The sequence below is a fragment of the Centropristis striata genome, chromosome 3 (assembly GCF_030273125.1).
Source record: "Centropristis striata isolate RG_2023a ecotype Rhode Island chromosome 3, C.striata_1.0, whole genome shotgun sequence".
Taxonomy (NCBI): domain Eukaryota; kingdom Metazoa; phylum Chordata; class Actinopteri; order Perciformes; family Serranidae; genus Centropristis; species Centropristis striata.
The window spans coordinates 31,007,180-31,022,137 of NC_081519.1; the positions used below are offsets into that span (position 1 = coordinate 31,007,180).

Below are 14,958 nucleotides of genomic sequence, written 5' to 3' on the forward strand. Positions count from 1 at the left end.
GTTTTTATCCTTGTGGTATCGAAAATCGAATATTTTCCTGGGTATCGGTATCGAGTTGAAAATTTTAGTATCGTGACAACCCTACAGTATAGTATGGTCTGTTGTGAGAATGTTACATCACGTGTCAAAAAGTTATTCCAGTTGTCTTTGTTTCAGTCAGCGGCAGACACTACAAGCTGCTACTTACATGTGGATTTGCCGTGGGTCTTCTCACAGTTTGGACAGTGATATATGTCAATATCTGGAGCGTCATCCTCATCCACCCCAACACAGCTGAAACAACACGAGAAACAGAAATGTTTAGAAGTGTGACCTTAAAGGACCCATTTTCCAAAGCATGTACAAGTGTGTCTACTTTCCTGCAGTGTAACGGACAACTTGCCTGAAAGAGACCAAGGTTATTATAGTTAACGAAAACTAATGAAATAAGGACAACTAGAATGGAAAAAACATTTTCATTAACTGAAATAATAATAAAAATTAGAGTTTTTAAAAAAACGATAACTACCTGAAACTGTATTTTGTGGTTATAAAACTAACTAAAACTAACTAAAATTATAGTTTCGTTTTCGTCTTTGTTAACTTTTTTCATACGTAAACCTTTTTGGTTGATATGAAATCTATTTCATCCATCTGGTTTTATGACTTAATAAACTTATTGGGGCTGAGATGGATCAGACAAAGGCAATAAAGGAAACATTTATTGTGACTTTATTGAATCTGGCACCCAACAAATACCCCATCACAAAATAATAAAACTAATAAAAACTAAACTAAAACTAGGCATTTTCCAAAAATAAAAACTAATCAAAAAAATAATAATAATAATAATAAAATAAAAAAAAAAAAAAAAAAAAAAAAAATAAAATATATATATATATACATATATACACTGCATGCCTTGTTGAATAATTCTGTGCCTCTTAACTGAAAGACAAATTTCTATAAATAATAAGAGGTGATTTTGTTATTATTACATTCTTAATAAAAACCATCAGTAATGACAAAAATCTAGTTTTTACATCCAACCAACCTAATAATTTGTGCATTTTAATAACATTAGTTCTCCATCCACAAGAAAGAGCTATTGAGGAATACTCCTTTATGATAAAAGTGAGCTAGTCAGCATGGACCAAGCTCTTTTCAAGTGATTATTGTCATATAATTTTAAAGAAGAAAGAAAAAAGAGAGCCACTGTGACAGGTGTTTTACATTAGATCAACATTTGAAAAAGTTTTACAATTATTCATTTCCCATAAAGCTTTTTGTAACTCAACTCTGTAAAAATGAAAACAGCATGAGGGATATGAACCAAGCGAGCATTACTGTGTGACAACAATCCAACACAAACATATTAAAGTTATGACAACATACAAACAAAAACAACACTTAAGACAAGAGATCAAAACACAAACAGTCCCGCATTCAGCTGTCATGGTCGTCTGCACAAGCAAATTCCTCCCATGTGGCGCCGCTGCTCCCGAGCTCAAATAAACTGGGAGTTTCCCAGAATGCTTCCTTTTTTCCCTGACAACTCCACGGCCTCACTACACCGCCTACTCCCTTTCACTGAAGGCAAATACTAGAGTGGGTGGGTGTGGACATACATACTAAATATGAACTGTACACACGGATGTCTGGACATGTGCACTGACAGCTTTTTGTGGCATCAATGAAGCCAGTAAGACTTCAGTGAGGTGTGGTCACTTCATTTGTTGTTGTTTTTGTACTTGTACTTAAGTTTTAGTAGCACTGACAATCATGATTAAACTACAGTATACTTCCCTACAAAGTCTAACTACAGTAACTACATTTCTGGTCGAAATTGAGTTATAACTAAAAATTCACTTCATAATGTCTGTTTTATCTTGTGACAAAGTTTTAGATTTCAATTTTGCTTTATTTCAGATAAATAATGATATAAATTCGTAAATTCAACACAAAATTCAACTCAAAACAAAGCAGTAATTGCACTCACCACAGTCTGCTTTGGATATATATACTAAATTAAACATAAAAATAATAGAAATAATAACAAGTTTATTTAAAAAGGAAATTATGAGGGGCTTCTGTCTGTGTTGTGAGGGTGGAGGGCGGGCAGTCAAGTGGAAGTCAATTTACCTGTTGAAAATAGATGGATGGCATTTTTTTTTTTAATTTAATCTAACTGTTACTGAAAATTTGTTAAAAAAAAGAAAAGATTACTAACTAGATAATGATTAAGTAAAAAAGTGTGATAAAATGATATTAAGACTAAATTATAACATTTGTTTATAATATTAAATCTAAAATCCACAAAACTTTGAATAGAGCTGTTAAACACTTTTAAACACACTGATAACAAAATCTATTTGAAAATGTGTAGTCACTGAAAACAAAATATAAAAGCTGAAAGAAGACAACAACATTATAGCTACTGCACTCTGTTTGTGCATTCCTATTAGAACCTTTTACAGCAATGCAGTAACTACGTATTGGGGGTCAAAGGTCAAATAAATCATCATGATTTTTGAGCATAAAAATGACATCATCAATACATGTAGAAATAAGTGGCATATCACTTATCTACATATAACCAATTTTGCTGGCCAGTTAAAAAAAAATGTTAAAAAACTTTAAAGCAGTTTTTCTCAGTTTTACCTTTTGCATAGTTACTGCAGTTAGACTTGGTACATTTACATTCACGTTTAGTAATTTAGCAGACGCTTATATCCAAAGCGACTTACAGGAAGAAAAAAAAGCAAACAATCAAGGCATAGTGCAGTAAGAGCTATTAGTGCATCAATAAGTGCTAGTGACAATTCTTTAAGGAGTAGAATTATCGTGTGGTGCTAGGAAAAAAACTGTAGGGCCGTACAGTACAGCTGTGGCACATCATCAAATCAGGTTACCTGCGCTTTAACTTCTCTACATTGTTGGGTCCTGTGTTGGTTTTGTGAGTACAGGACGTATTTTAATAGTCTGAGCTGCAGGAGCTCCAGCTTGGTCCCTTCCTCTGCAGGGTGCAAGAGAAATGTCTCCACTGCAGCGACTGATAACAGAAGTTTCTGAACAGTTTATGAGATAATACATCAAAATGTGTGTTTATCACTGTTATATCACTCATGTTTGGAAAGCTCTACACATCTCAGACCGCCGTCAGATAAAAGTCAAACTACACAGCCTGACTCCACCGGGCTGGGACCATAAACACGTTATTAATACAGCAGCTGAATAACGGCCAGAACCCAAACACTGATGTCAGTTTGCTGAACTAATCCACTGACAGTCAGGTTTTGTGGATCTCAAATCAAGTCAAGACAGATTCAGAAGTGCCTCTGACAAACAGAGAGGAAAGCTTCCTGTTGTAGTTGTGTGTCTCCAGTATCTATCTGTCAATCACCAGGACAGGCCATACAGTGACAGGCTGAACTGATACATGGAATCACACACCACCTGAAGATGAGCAGTCCGGAGCCGGCTTTTGTCTGGACTTTTTTCATCCCTGTAGAAGAGCAGGGTCTTTTTTCTCCCCTGAAAACAGCCTGGTTACTGATTGGATAGATCGCTAAGCGGGATGTGACGTAGTACTCTACATCAGTAGTTCTCAACCGTTTTGAGTCGCGAACCCCAATTTAACATGCATGTTGTCGGTGACCCCCGCTCACTGAACAGAATCTCACACGCACAGTTCAGATCATACAAACTCAGTTGATACGACGAATTTTGGACAAATAATGAAGCAGACAACAACTAAAACATCTCTCTGTCTGTGGATTTATGTTTTTTTTTTTATATTCTATTGTTACTTTTAATCTAAGTCCTTTGCTATACGTTTAAAGGTCCATTCTGACCTCCTGAGTGTGTAACAGTCAGCTTCAAGCCAGAGACTCCTTGGAAAGTAATAACTTGCTACTTTGGGACTTGTCAGAAAAGACACAAAATTACCCAAAAAAGAATCAAATTGACCACAAAATGACAAAAAATTATCAAAAAAAAGACATAAAATGACCAAAAAATTACATACAATAAACAAAAAAGGACTCAAATTGACCAAAAAAGACACAAAATGACTAAAAAAAAGACACAAAATGACAAAAAAGACACAAAATGACAAAAAAACACAAAATTACCAAAAAAAGACATTATATAACCAAAAAGAGTAAAACACATTAACACATGAACACTTTAACACAGTGGAGACAGAGCTGCCTTCCAAAATGATTTGGTGACCCCCAGAAATCATCTCGCGACCCCAAGGTTGAGAATAGCTGCTCTACACGACAACAACACACACCATTTGTAAAAGCCAGCGAAGCAGTGTTGCCAACTTAGAGACTTTGTTGCTAAATTTAGCAACTTTTCACACCTCCTTAGCGACTATTTTTCAAGAAAGCGACTGGAGACAAATCCAGCGACTCCTTCTTGAGCCGCAGTTAGCAACAAGCACCGGACACTCTGTGCACAGTTAGTGATGCCGTTAATTCACAATCACTATGTTTATGATCAGCAGAGACTCTGTGCATAATTATCCATGCTGCTTTCAGCTGCTGACGTTGTGCAGTTAGCGACGGTGAAAACCATACGTCACCTCCAGAGTCTCTAAATCCCTCTGGGGGCTAACTTGTAGTGGAGACACGCAGAGTGAGAGACTTTTGAGAGGGTGTGGCCTGAGACTTTCCTGGTGGACACTTTTCCCCCTAAAGGAAACACGGCTTATGGTGCTTTTATTAATAAGAGGAGTATCTCCATCAGCTATCAGGGGTTAAGAGTCCTGTTTTCTGTCCCTACATGAAGACACTTCTGACATGAACCTGCATCTATACACCAACACTGCTTCATGATTTCTACTGTTTCCATGTTGACTGATGCTTGGTATAGACCTGATGGTATTATAATTAGGGCTCCTTATTTGACTTTAAGTTATTATTCTTTATTTTTTAATACCTGGGGATGATGCATGGTGACAACAAAATATTTGATTTATATGTGGTCATAGATGGATCTGCAATGAAGTCTTCACTACCTGTGCATCCTTTCTCCATTGAACCACCACAGAGCTTTTATTCTGAAGCGGCTGCAGGAAGTGTTGACTGGGGCTTATTTTATGCTTGGTAGCTCAATACTGACAGTTGTTTCTCAGCAGAAGACACTATGTCTGCCCACTGTGCACATAACTGCAGCCATTGACAGTAAGTCAAAGGACTGAAATGAAGCTCCATTAATCAGAGTTCTATAATCGCGTTTTGTGAAAGGCGTCGCTCTTAGGAGCAAATCATTCATCTTACTCTGCAATGTGTTTTAACTCATTGTTTTGTTTTCACAGCAAATTTACTGCCACTGTCTCATCAAAGCAAAATAAATGTGAATATTGAAATTCCATTTGTCTGATGCTCAGAAACAGAATGTCAATGGGATGATGGTGTCTCTCCGTGTCTGCTAGCTGATGGAAGTTGGCAACTCTTTGATAAAACGTTCAGCACTGCAACTTTATAGGGTGATAACATAGAGTCAAAGTGCCACTGGCTTTTATCTATCATCAGTCCACTGTAACTGTAGCAAAATTAAACAATGATTAATTTATTAACGCTTCTCATGGCATTCTCCCAGCACAGTAGCACACTTATTATACGTCATAATGACTTTTGGTCATAATCTCTGCTGTCACAGTCACTCTGCTGCTCTTTATTGCTTAGCAAAATGACCTAAATAACAAATTCACTTATAGTTTTATTTATATATTCTACAATCTTGCAATGTCATTCAGCTTTTATCCAAAGCATACATACTGTATGTACAGCAGGTAGAGACACATTTGGGACATAAAACATTCAGAAATATATACAGATAGAGTACAATATTTTAAAATTCTGTATCAAGTAGGGCTGGGTGATATATCGATATAAAAAAATGAATTGATAAATTTTTAAATGTGATATGGAATTAGACCATATCGCATATATTGATATAGTTCAAATTGGGTTTTTCTCTTTTTATATATGAATGCTGCCCTTACTAGGGTTTGTCATATTAAGTTCTTTTGTAATATTTGTTATTCTTTTCTCATATATATATTTATTTCAGAAAAAGATTGATTTTTTTAAAAAGGTACTCTGTTTTCATACAGTATTTATGTTCACTAAAATAAACAGTTTCAATAGAACTACTTGTGACATGTCATATTTGGCTTTCCATATTTGCTCTCACTTTGTGATAAAAATATCGGGATATATATCGTATATCGATATTCATTCTAAATAAATCGGAATATGACTGTTGGTCCATATTGCCCAGCCCTAGTATCAAGACCTTTTTTCAGGTCATTGTGAGGTATTATCAGGTCAGGTCAGGTCTTGCAGATAATTGTAAAAATATCAAGTTGCAATCAGTGAAATTGGACTGTATTGAATGTTGCATGTAGTGTTAATATTTGTGTTATTTGAGACAAAAAAAAAAATAGTAAACTGAAACATCAGTTGACATTCACAGAAAGAGACTCTGTGAAACCAACGAAAAAGGGACCAGTGAAAATACTGTCTGTCTGTGTGCCCTAGGTGATTCGATCACACGTGGACATTGAGGACGCAGTGAGAGCATTCAAAGATGTCCAAGCAACATATAGCCACAGCCTTTAACAGTGTGTCCTGAGCCACATTGAAGACTGCCTACTCAGCTGGTGACAGGATCCACAGGATCCACAGGGTCTCACTGTGCTCGTCGTGACAAACAGAAAATCGCTCTGCAAGCACAGGAAGTACACTGCTGCTGCTGTATTTCTCATGTCACAGAAACCACTGAGTGCATCTTGTGTTTTGAATTTTATTATCATGCTGTCTGTGTTTTTGTTCCAGTGCTTTGCACACATGTGATCTAGTCCCTGACTCTCTGAAGCCCTTCCGGTGTCCTGCATAGGACCTTATTTCAGAAACAATACGCAAAAAGTCAATGGGAGAGAGAAAACCTTTTTTTGATCATATTTGAACATTGCCATGAATTACACACCTGATGTCTGTCTGTTTAAAAGATACATTTACAAGTCAAGAAAGTTGGAGCTTGTAATAGTACCATTTCGTTTTCACAATATACATCATGCTAACGTTCATTGCGTGCTAGCTCACTAGGTTAACTATGTTCCGAGCAGAAATGCAATGATATCTTACATGGTGTGTTCTATCCAGGAACTCCTGGTATTTTTATAAGCGTTAGAAGCGTGAAGCGGAAAGTATGAATGATGATTTGTTGTTCACGTGATCAACAAACACACAGTCGTAGATCAGAAAGGTATCACTGTCTCTAACAGTTCCAGAACAAAAAAATGATGTTTCAATTTGACTTGAATCACAATTCAAACAGGATTAAAAAAATATTTGTATCTCACCGTTGACTAGGGTACATATTTTTTCTAAAATAACGCTACTTCAGCTGAGCTTCAGCTACCTGATGCTACTTCAGAATAGGGGATTGTTTTAATTTTTTTAAACTCTGTAGCAGTGACCACAGCGGGAGGCTCCGCAAAGCAGTTTTCTGCTCCCTCGCTGTTGGGACGAGCGACTGGAACAGTGCCAGGATGTCAAACACTTGGGATGACATAAGAACCGTAACAGCGTAAGCTCTCTGTCAGCATCACTGGAGTTTCTGAGTAAGGTTAGACTGCCTGTTAGAGTGGATGGCTAGCTAACGTTACTGGAAGAGAACAAAGCACACTGCGGTTGGTCAGCCTCCACTTGTTTTTCTGGTGCTTAAGTGTTACGGTAAGAACGTTCAAAATAAAAGCAAACACATGAAGCTTTTCAAAATAAAAGCACATGTGTTAGCAGAGTCCACCACAGAATTTACAAGAAGGCTGTCAAAATAGGATGCCTTAAACAAACAGAAGAACCCTTATCCTCCTTTACAATAATATATCTAAAATATGCTTTCGTATGATTAAGATTGGAATATGGAATATTGGCATTAGAATGTGCGAGAGGCCACCCGATTTAGGCTTTTAGGGCAAAAATTGCAAGCATGCCAACAGCCCCACTATTTTGTTCGAGTCTCGCCATCAAAGTCTCAGAAAACACTGGTTCTAAAGCCTGTTTTGCAGTTGAATGTCATTTTTTATACTTATTACTTTATACTTATTTATAAATAGCCCTTTACCCCCACTGCTGAAAAAAATGCGAGAGGAAACACTGTGCTATAGGAAGTGTGATCCAAACAATAGTGTTAAGACACTTGTGGAGACGCAGTCTAATGCCAGGTGTGAACTGATGTACTTCCACTTGTGATCAGGTTGCTGAGGAGACATGTCAATACAGGACTGAAGAGTGCTTGTGATGAAGTGGTAGTTTCACATTAACAACATGTCGTGTTGAGGTGTGATGTTAACGTGATATTAACTAATGTGACACTACAATGTGTCATCGTTGTATTTAGTTAAGGCAGTCAGAATTATACATTCACACCACTAATTGTTCTGATGCCTTAAAGACTTTGTGTTACAATGCAACAATTTTATCTGATGCTTTTTTTCCCAAAGCAAGGTACATGTGAGAGTTCATACAACACAAGCAAAGATCTAGTCAAAAGACAACAAATGAGTAAGTGCCATGGTGTTAAGTTGGGTCCAGTAGGACATAGGTGCTGTCCAACAGCCAGGCGGCGGGCACTGCTGACTTTTTCTTTCAGAGGCCATAGCAGACTCTTAAGTCTACAGGGAACAAAATTAGTATTATAGGAAAGTCGACAATCTAAGGAATCCACTCCAAGATTATAATAGTTTGGGATTTTTCATTAGTTTTAGTTTTAATTTCGTTGTCAATTTTTGTTTTCAAATTCAGTTAGTTTTAATTGGTTTTTAGAGTGTGTTTGCTAGTTGTTATTATTTTTTATTTTTTGGAAAATGCTTAGTTTTAGTTTAGTTTTTATTAGTTTTAGTGTTAGTTTAAGTTTTTTGTAATGGGGTATTTGTTGGGTTTAAGATTCAATAAGGTCACAATAAATGGTGCCTTTATTTCCTTTGTCTGATCCATCTCAGCCCCAATAAGTTTATTAAGTCATAAAACCCGATATATGAAATAGATTTCATATAAACCAAAAAGGTTTACGTATGAAAAGAGTTGACAAAGACAAAAACTAAGGACATTTTCACTATAATTTTAGTTAGTTATTTTTGTAACCACAAAATACAATTTGTTCATGATCGTTTTTTAAAAAACTCTTTTTATTTTTATTTCAGTTATCGAAAATGTTTTTATTTTGTTTCTAGTTTGCGTTATTTTGTTAGTTTTTGTTAACTATAATAACCTTGATCAACTCCAGAGCTACATTTCAGAAAGGGTTCCCTTGACTGCTGACTTAAGGATTTCTGAATAAAAATATATTCCATGGGTGACCACCAGGGTAGTCAGGATGCATAAGTGTAACACCAGTAGAAGCTGCCATATTTATGGCCTCATGATTTCTGCATTGTTGTCCTATGATATTTTCCAAGTCAAATTGTGTGTGCAACTGACACAATATGTATGTACTACGGTTGTTTTGTGAGTGAGAGTCCTTTCACTCACATGAAGCATCGACAAGAACTGTAAAAATATCAGAGAGAACTGACATTCCTGTCTTATATCAAAAAAGTAGCCAAAAAGTGCCTTAAATCGATGATGATAAAGGAGCATTTTGGGTATCTACAAAATGACCAGAGAGTTGTTGTAAAAGACGGACATCCAATTTTGGCACTCACCCTCGGTAAAAGTACCCAGTGTTGACACATATCTGTGCTCAATTGCCACAAGTGACAGCAAATTACAGTCAAGACTGCGCTGCAACACGTGATTTCGGTTTAATTAAAGGTACACATTTTTAATGATCCTGTCGTTTCACAGTGTGTACAAAAAAGGGGAAAGGAGTCCCAAGATTTTCAATCAAACACCTACCAAACAAATGAATGAAAGTTGTTTTTTTTGATACTCTAAAATGAGTCTATGTCCCTTTTTTCTTTATCAGTGTTTGACATTCATGAATCCCTGATTGAAAATGGTAAAAAAAAAAAAAAATGTAAAAGTGTGAAACCTTGACATTTTTTCTGACAATAATTGTGATATCAAAATTTCATATTGTGACATCCTAAGCCTCCTTCGAACGGACATGCCCACTTTATGCTAAACCCATGCAGTTTAAGGCAGAGATCATGCAGTTTTTCTCATGCAGTAAAATGTGTTATTTTGGCTTTTGGGTATGACTGAAAAGCTGAGACTCTAACCCTAACCCTAACCTCTATTCATATGTGATGATGTAAGACCCTATTGTTGCATTTCATTGCAGTGAGAGCATTGCACTTGTCCTCACTGTCTAAAATGACCTGATGCAACCTCTAGGATAATCACAACCTTTACCACCACAAACTAGAGACCTGGAGCATTCAGAGGAAGGATGGCTCTCCTGGGTGTATTGACAAGAAGGAAAACCTCCTGATTGTCTATTCAGCTATGAAAGCCAACAGTTTACACAATATAAGTGCTCGCCATCCAATTGCTAAAAATAAAGGAAACTCCAAAATGCCAAGGGATTTTGAAATCAAATCACAGCCTGGATTATTTTATGCTGTTTCTCAAGTTCCTCAATGTCTTGATGTCATCATGTGGTATTTTGGAGGGATCATCATTTTTATCTGTCTGTGTGTGTCCGGTCTTGAATGTGGACCAGCATTGAGATAGAGTAATCTTGTGCGCTAGGTGTTTTCAGCTATATCCGGTGCGGGGTGGGTGGGTTAATGGGTGTGGGGTGGGACAGGTTGGGTTATGGAAGGGTAGGTTGGGTGGGGGGAGGCTGGTTGGTAGGGGTGGGTCTGTATAACCAATCATTGGTATTAAGGGAAGAATTGAACCTGACGCATTTTGATTTTGATGAAATACTATGAAACTCTGATATTGATGAAATTCTGAAATTGCCATTTTTTTATTTTTGATGTTTTGATGTACATCCTGGTACCTAACTATGATGACCCACAGAAATTAATAGATAAAATAATAAAATTCTAAAAACAAAACAAAACATAATTTTTATCTGTTCTTGAATTAAAAAAATGTATATATATATATATATATATATATATATATATATATATATACATATATATATATATATATATATATATAGCACCAAATCTGTGTAACAAATGGTATCAACCCAAAAATTGCTGCAACAAAGTATGAGACATGAATGAGTATGGGAATGGACTTCATATTCCCATATCCTAATGTGCTAAACTCTTACACACTGTAAGTGTAACTAATTCATTATTTATTACAGATTTTTTACTAGACAGTGTTTCCTCTAGGATTTTTTCAACAGCACGGGTAAAGGGTCATTTGTCCCCTGGATGGTCAGTGTGTAAATAAATATCAATCAGCAATTTAGAAAGTATTTAAAAAAATGACACTAGACTGCAAAACAAGCTTTAGAACCAGTGTTTCCCACAGGATTTTATGAGATTACAATGGGGGACCTGAATAAAAGAGGGGGACTGGGGACATGCTCCCCCAGAGAAAATTTTTACCCTAAAAGCCTAAATTTGTTGGCCTCTCGCACATTCTAATGCCAATATTTCGTCTTAATCATTGCATATTTTAGATATATAATTGTAAAGGAGAATACGGGTTCTTCTGTTTTATTTAAGGCATCTTATTTTGACAGTATTCTTGTAAATTGGTGGTGGACTCTTTTAACACATCCATATGCTCTTATTTTGAAAGCTACATGTGTTTGCTTTTATTATGAAGGTGGGTCTAACACATTCTTACCGTAACGCTTAATTAATAGATTCACTGGGAAAACAAGTGGAGGCTGACCGACCGCAGTGTGCTTTGTTCTCTTCTAGTAATGTTAGCTAGCCAGCTGCTCTAACGGGCAGTCTAACCTCACTCAGAAACTCCAGTGATGCTAACAGAGTGCTCGCGCTGTTGTGGTTGATATGACATCTCGAGTGTTTGATATCCTGGCACTGTTCCATTTGGTCGTCCCCGCGGCAAGAGGGCGGAAGCCGCACCTCCCACTGTGGTCACTGCTACAGAGTTAAATAAAAAAATAAAACAATCCCCTATCAGCGGGCTGCCGCTACTAAATGAATATAGCGGAAACCCTGCTAGAGCAATTTGCCACAGTTGCATAGCTGCATCTGAATTTTATCTTCAGGCTCCAGCTTTCTGATGATGTACACCACTTCTATGTGGCATCAACAGTTGACCTGCTATGTCCCCCTTAAAAATCTACTGTCCCCCAACCTAGGGCTGGGCGATATATCGATGTAAAAAATGTATCGATATATTTTTAAATGTGATATGGATTAGATTTAGATTAGATTAGACCATATATCATATCATGGGTATATCAATATAGTTTTTAAAAAAAATGTCTTTCTTTATATATAAATGCTGCCCTTATTAGGGTTTGTCATATTTAATTGTTTTGTAATTTGTTCGTTATTCTTTTCTCATATAAATATATTTATTTCAGAAAAATATTGGCCTATTTAATTAGGCTATTTTTATTTAAGCTGTTTTTTTATTTAAATGTGCACTTTATGGATCTTTGATTTTTTTTTTAAAGGTACTCCTGTTGTTATACAGTATTTATGTTCACTTAAATAAACTTTAAATAAAACTACTTGTGACATGTCATATTTGGCTCTGACTTTGACTGAACATTTTCTTTCACTTTGCGATAAAAAATATCAGGATATATATCGTATATCGATATTCAGCCTAAATATATCGGGATATTGGTCCCGATTGGTCCGGGATATCGGACTTTTGGTCCATATTGCCCAACCCTACCACAACCCCAAATTCGCTATAAAAGAGGGCGTTAACACAGGTTGTGTTGCAATAACCCACGGCCAAAAAAGAAATAGCAACTAGCAGCAACTGCTGAAGAAAAAACTATATTAACTACCGGTATGTTACAGTGACAACCCCAAAACATATCTTTGGCATTATGTATGACAACTTTTGTCACAAATCAGCCAACATATGACCTCATATGGACATATCGGTTGGAAGCTAACATCAGCAGATAATAATGTATCAATCAACAATATTGGTGAGGGTTTGGTCTTTACCAACCCTGGTAAAAAAAATGCACTACTCTTTAGCTGTCAGATATATGAATTTCCTATGGTTGCCTTAATGTAAGATACAAGGCCCTCTCTAGATTCAGTGTTTGGTTTGTCCATTCTAGGGACTGTAGACGAATGGCAGTGCAAGATAGCAGACTCTGTGAAGAGAACTCATTATGGAGGGCTCTCTCTCATTTAACAAAAACACAACAGTGAGTATTATATTACTTTCTGCCAAAGGTGGCCCCTGAATCCTACACTCATTGCTTCTGTAATACAATGTTATTAAAAAAATAAATAAAAACATATTGATAACTGCTGCTTTAGAAATCCAACAACTCCAAAAGCTGACCTTTTGTGCATGTTACACTGTTAAACAGACGGGTACAGCAAAAACAAGACATTGTGGTTTTAGAAACAGTTCAACTTTGGACTACTTCCTGATCAACAACATCCAACAGCATCTCCAACTGTTATGACTCAAGACACAACCAAAACCAACATGACTCTCAGGTGTTAACACGACAGTTTGTAAGTTGTAACAACGTGGGGTTTTCAGTCGGAGCTTAACTTTGTGCTGTATCTTTATGAAGCTGAACAGACCTCATACACGTACTGCACATGAACAGAAAGTGATACTAGTCTTGTTATCTGACTCTATGACAGCAAGTGGGCATGTTCCCCAACTTGATTTGAAACCTTATTTGGGCAATGATGGTGCACTCAAATGTCATGTTTCCCCTGATGAACCCATACAAATGCCACCCTCCCGTCGTTTTTTACAACCAAATATCTGAAAACTCCACTTCACTGGTTAAGATGTGTGTGCTGATGTTATGCTACCTGTTCATTAGCTTGCTAAATTGTTAGCCTCAGTTGCTTCTAAACATGTTGCTGTTAGCTAGCAACGGCGTCCTCATGACATAACCACTTAACACCAAGCATCTTGTGTATATGACTTCCCATATGGTATTATTTTGCAAGTTCACAAGTTCTATTTGAAGGCAGCACACATTAACATAACTACTACATGCTTACTATCACCTAGCTGTGTCTTATTATATCTTGTTGTTATAACTGGCATTATCATATTTCCACAACACAATTGATATTACCATGGCTGTACAATGTAATTAGCATACCAGTTGCCACATGCAGATGTCCATGTCAGAAAACATTGTACAATAAAGTGCCACCTCCATGGCAAATATCTTATATCTCTATCTCATCGCAGCTGATGAGTATACTGCCCTACAAAGTCTAACTGCAGTAACTACATTTTTGGTTGAAATTGAGTTATAACTAAAAATGAACTCCTTGATGTCTGTTTTATCCTGTGACAAAGTTTTAGATTTCAATTTTGCTTTATTTCAGAGAAATAATTATATAAAACGTGCAGTAACTACAAAATACAACTCAAAACCAAAGCTGGTCTTTGACTGTGATACAGTGTAGCCTTGTATTTCTTCATTGTGTTGAATACTGACGACAACAATAATAGAAATAATAAATTTATTTGAAAGGGAAAGTATTGTCTAGATAGTGATTAAGTAAAAAAGTGAGATAAAATTATATTAGGACTAAAATATAACAATACTTTATAATATTAAGTGTAAAATACACAAATCTTTGAATAGAGTTGTTAAACACTTTTAAACACACTTATAACAAAATCAATTCGAGAACAAAATATAAAAGGGGAAAGAAGACAACAACATTGTAATTACTGCACTCTGTTTTTGCTTTACTATTAGAGCGCAGAAAGTACATTTTTGGGGTCAAAGGTCAAATAAATCGTCATGATTTTTGAGCATAAAAATAACATTGATCAATACATGTAGAAATAAGCGTCATATCACTTATCTACATATAACATTTGGCTGGCC

The 14,958-nt window shown here is 36.2% G+C and overlaps 1 protein-coding gene across 1 annotated transcript in view; it reads right to left on the reverse strand.

Annotated features, from left to right (window-relative positions):
- The window catches only part of phf2 (PHD finger protein 2), a 48,249-nt gene that overhangs the window by 29,861 nt on the left and 3,430 nt on the right, over nucleotides 1-14,958 (reverse strand). The window contains exon 2 of the mRNA XM_059330308.1: nucleotides 188-273. Coding sequence (XP_059186291.1) covers nucleotides 188-273 — 86 coding nt within the window. The remainder of the gene's footprint in view (nucleotides 1-187; nucleotides 274-14,958) is intronic.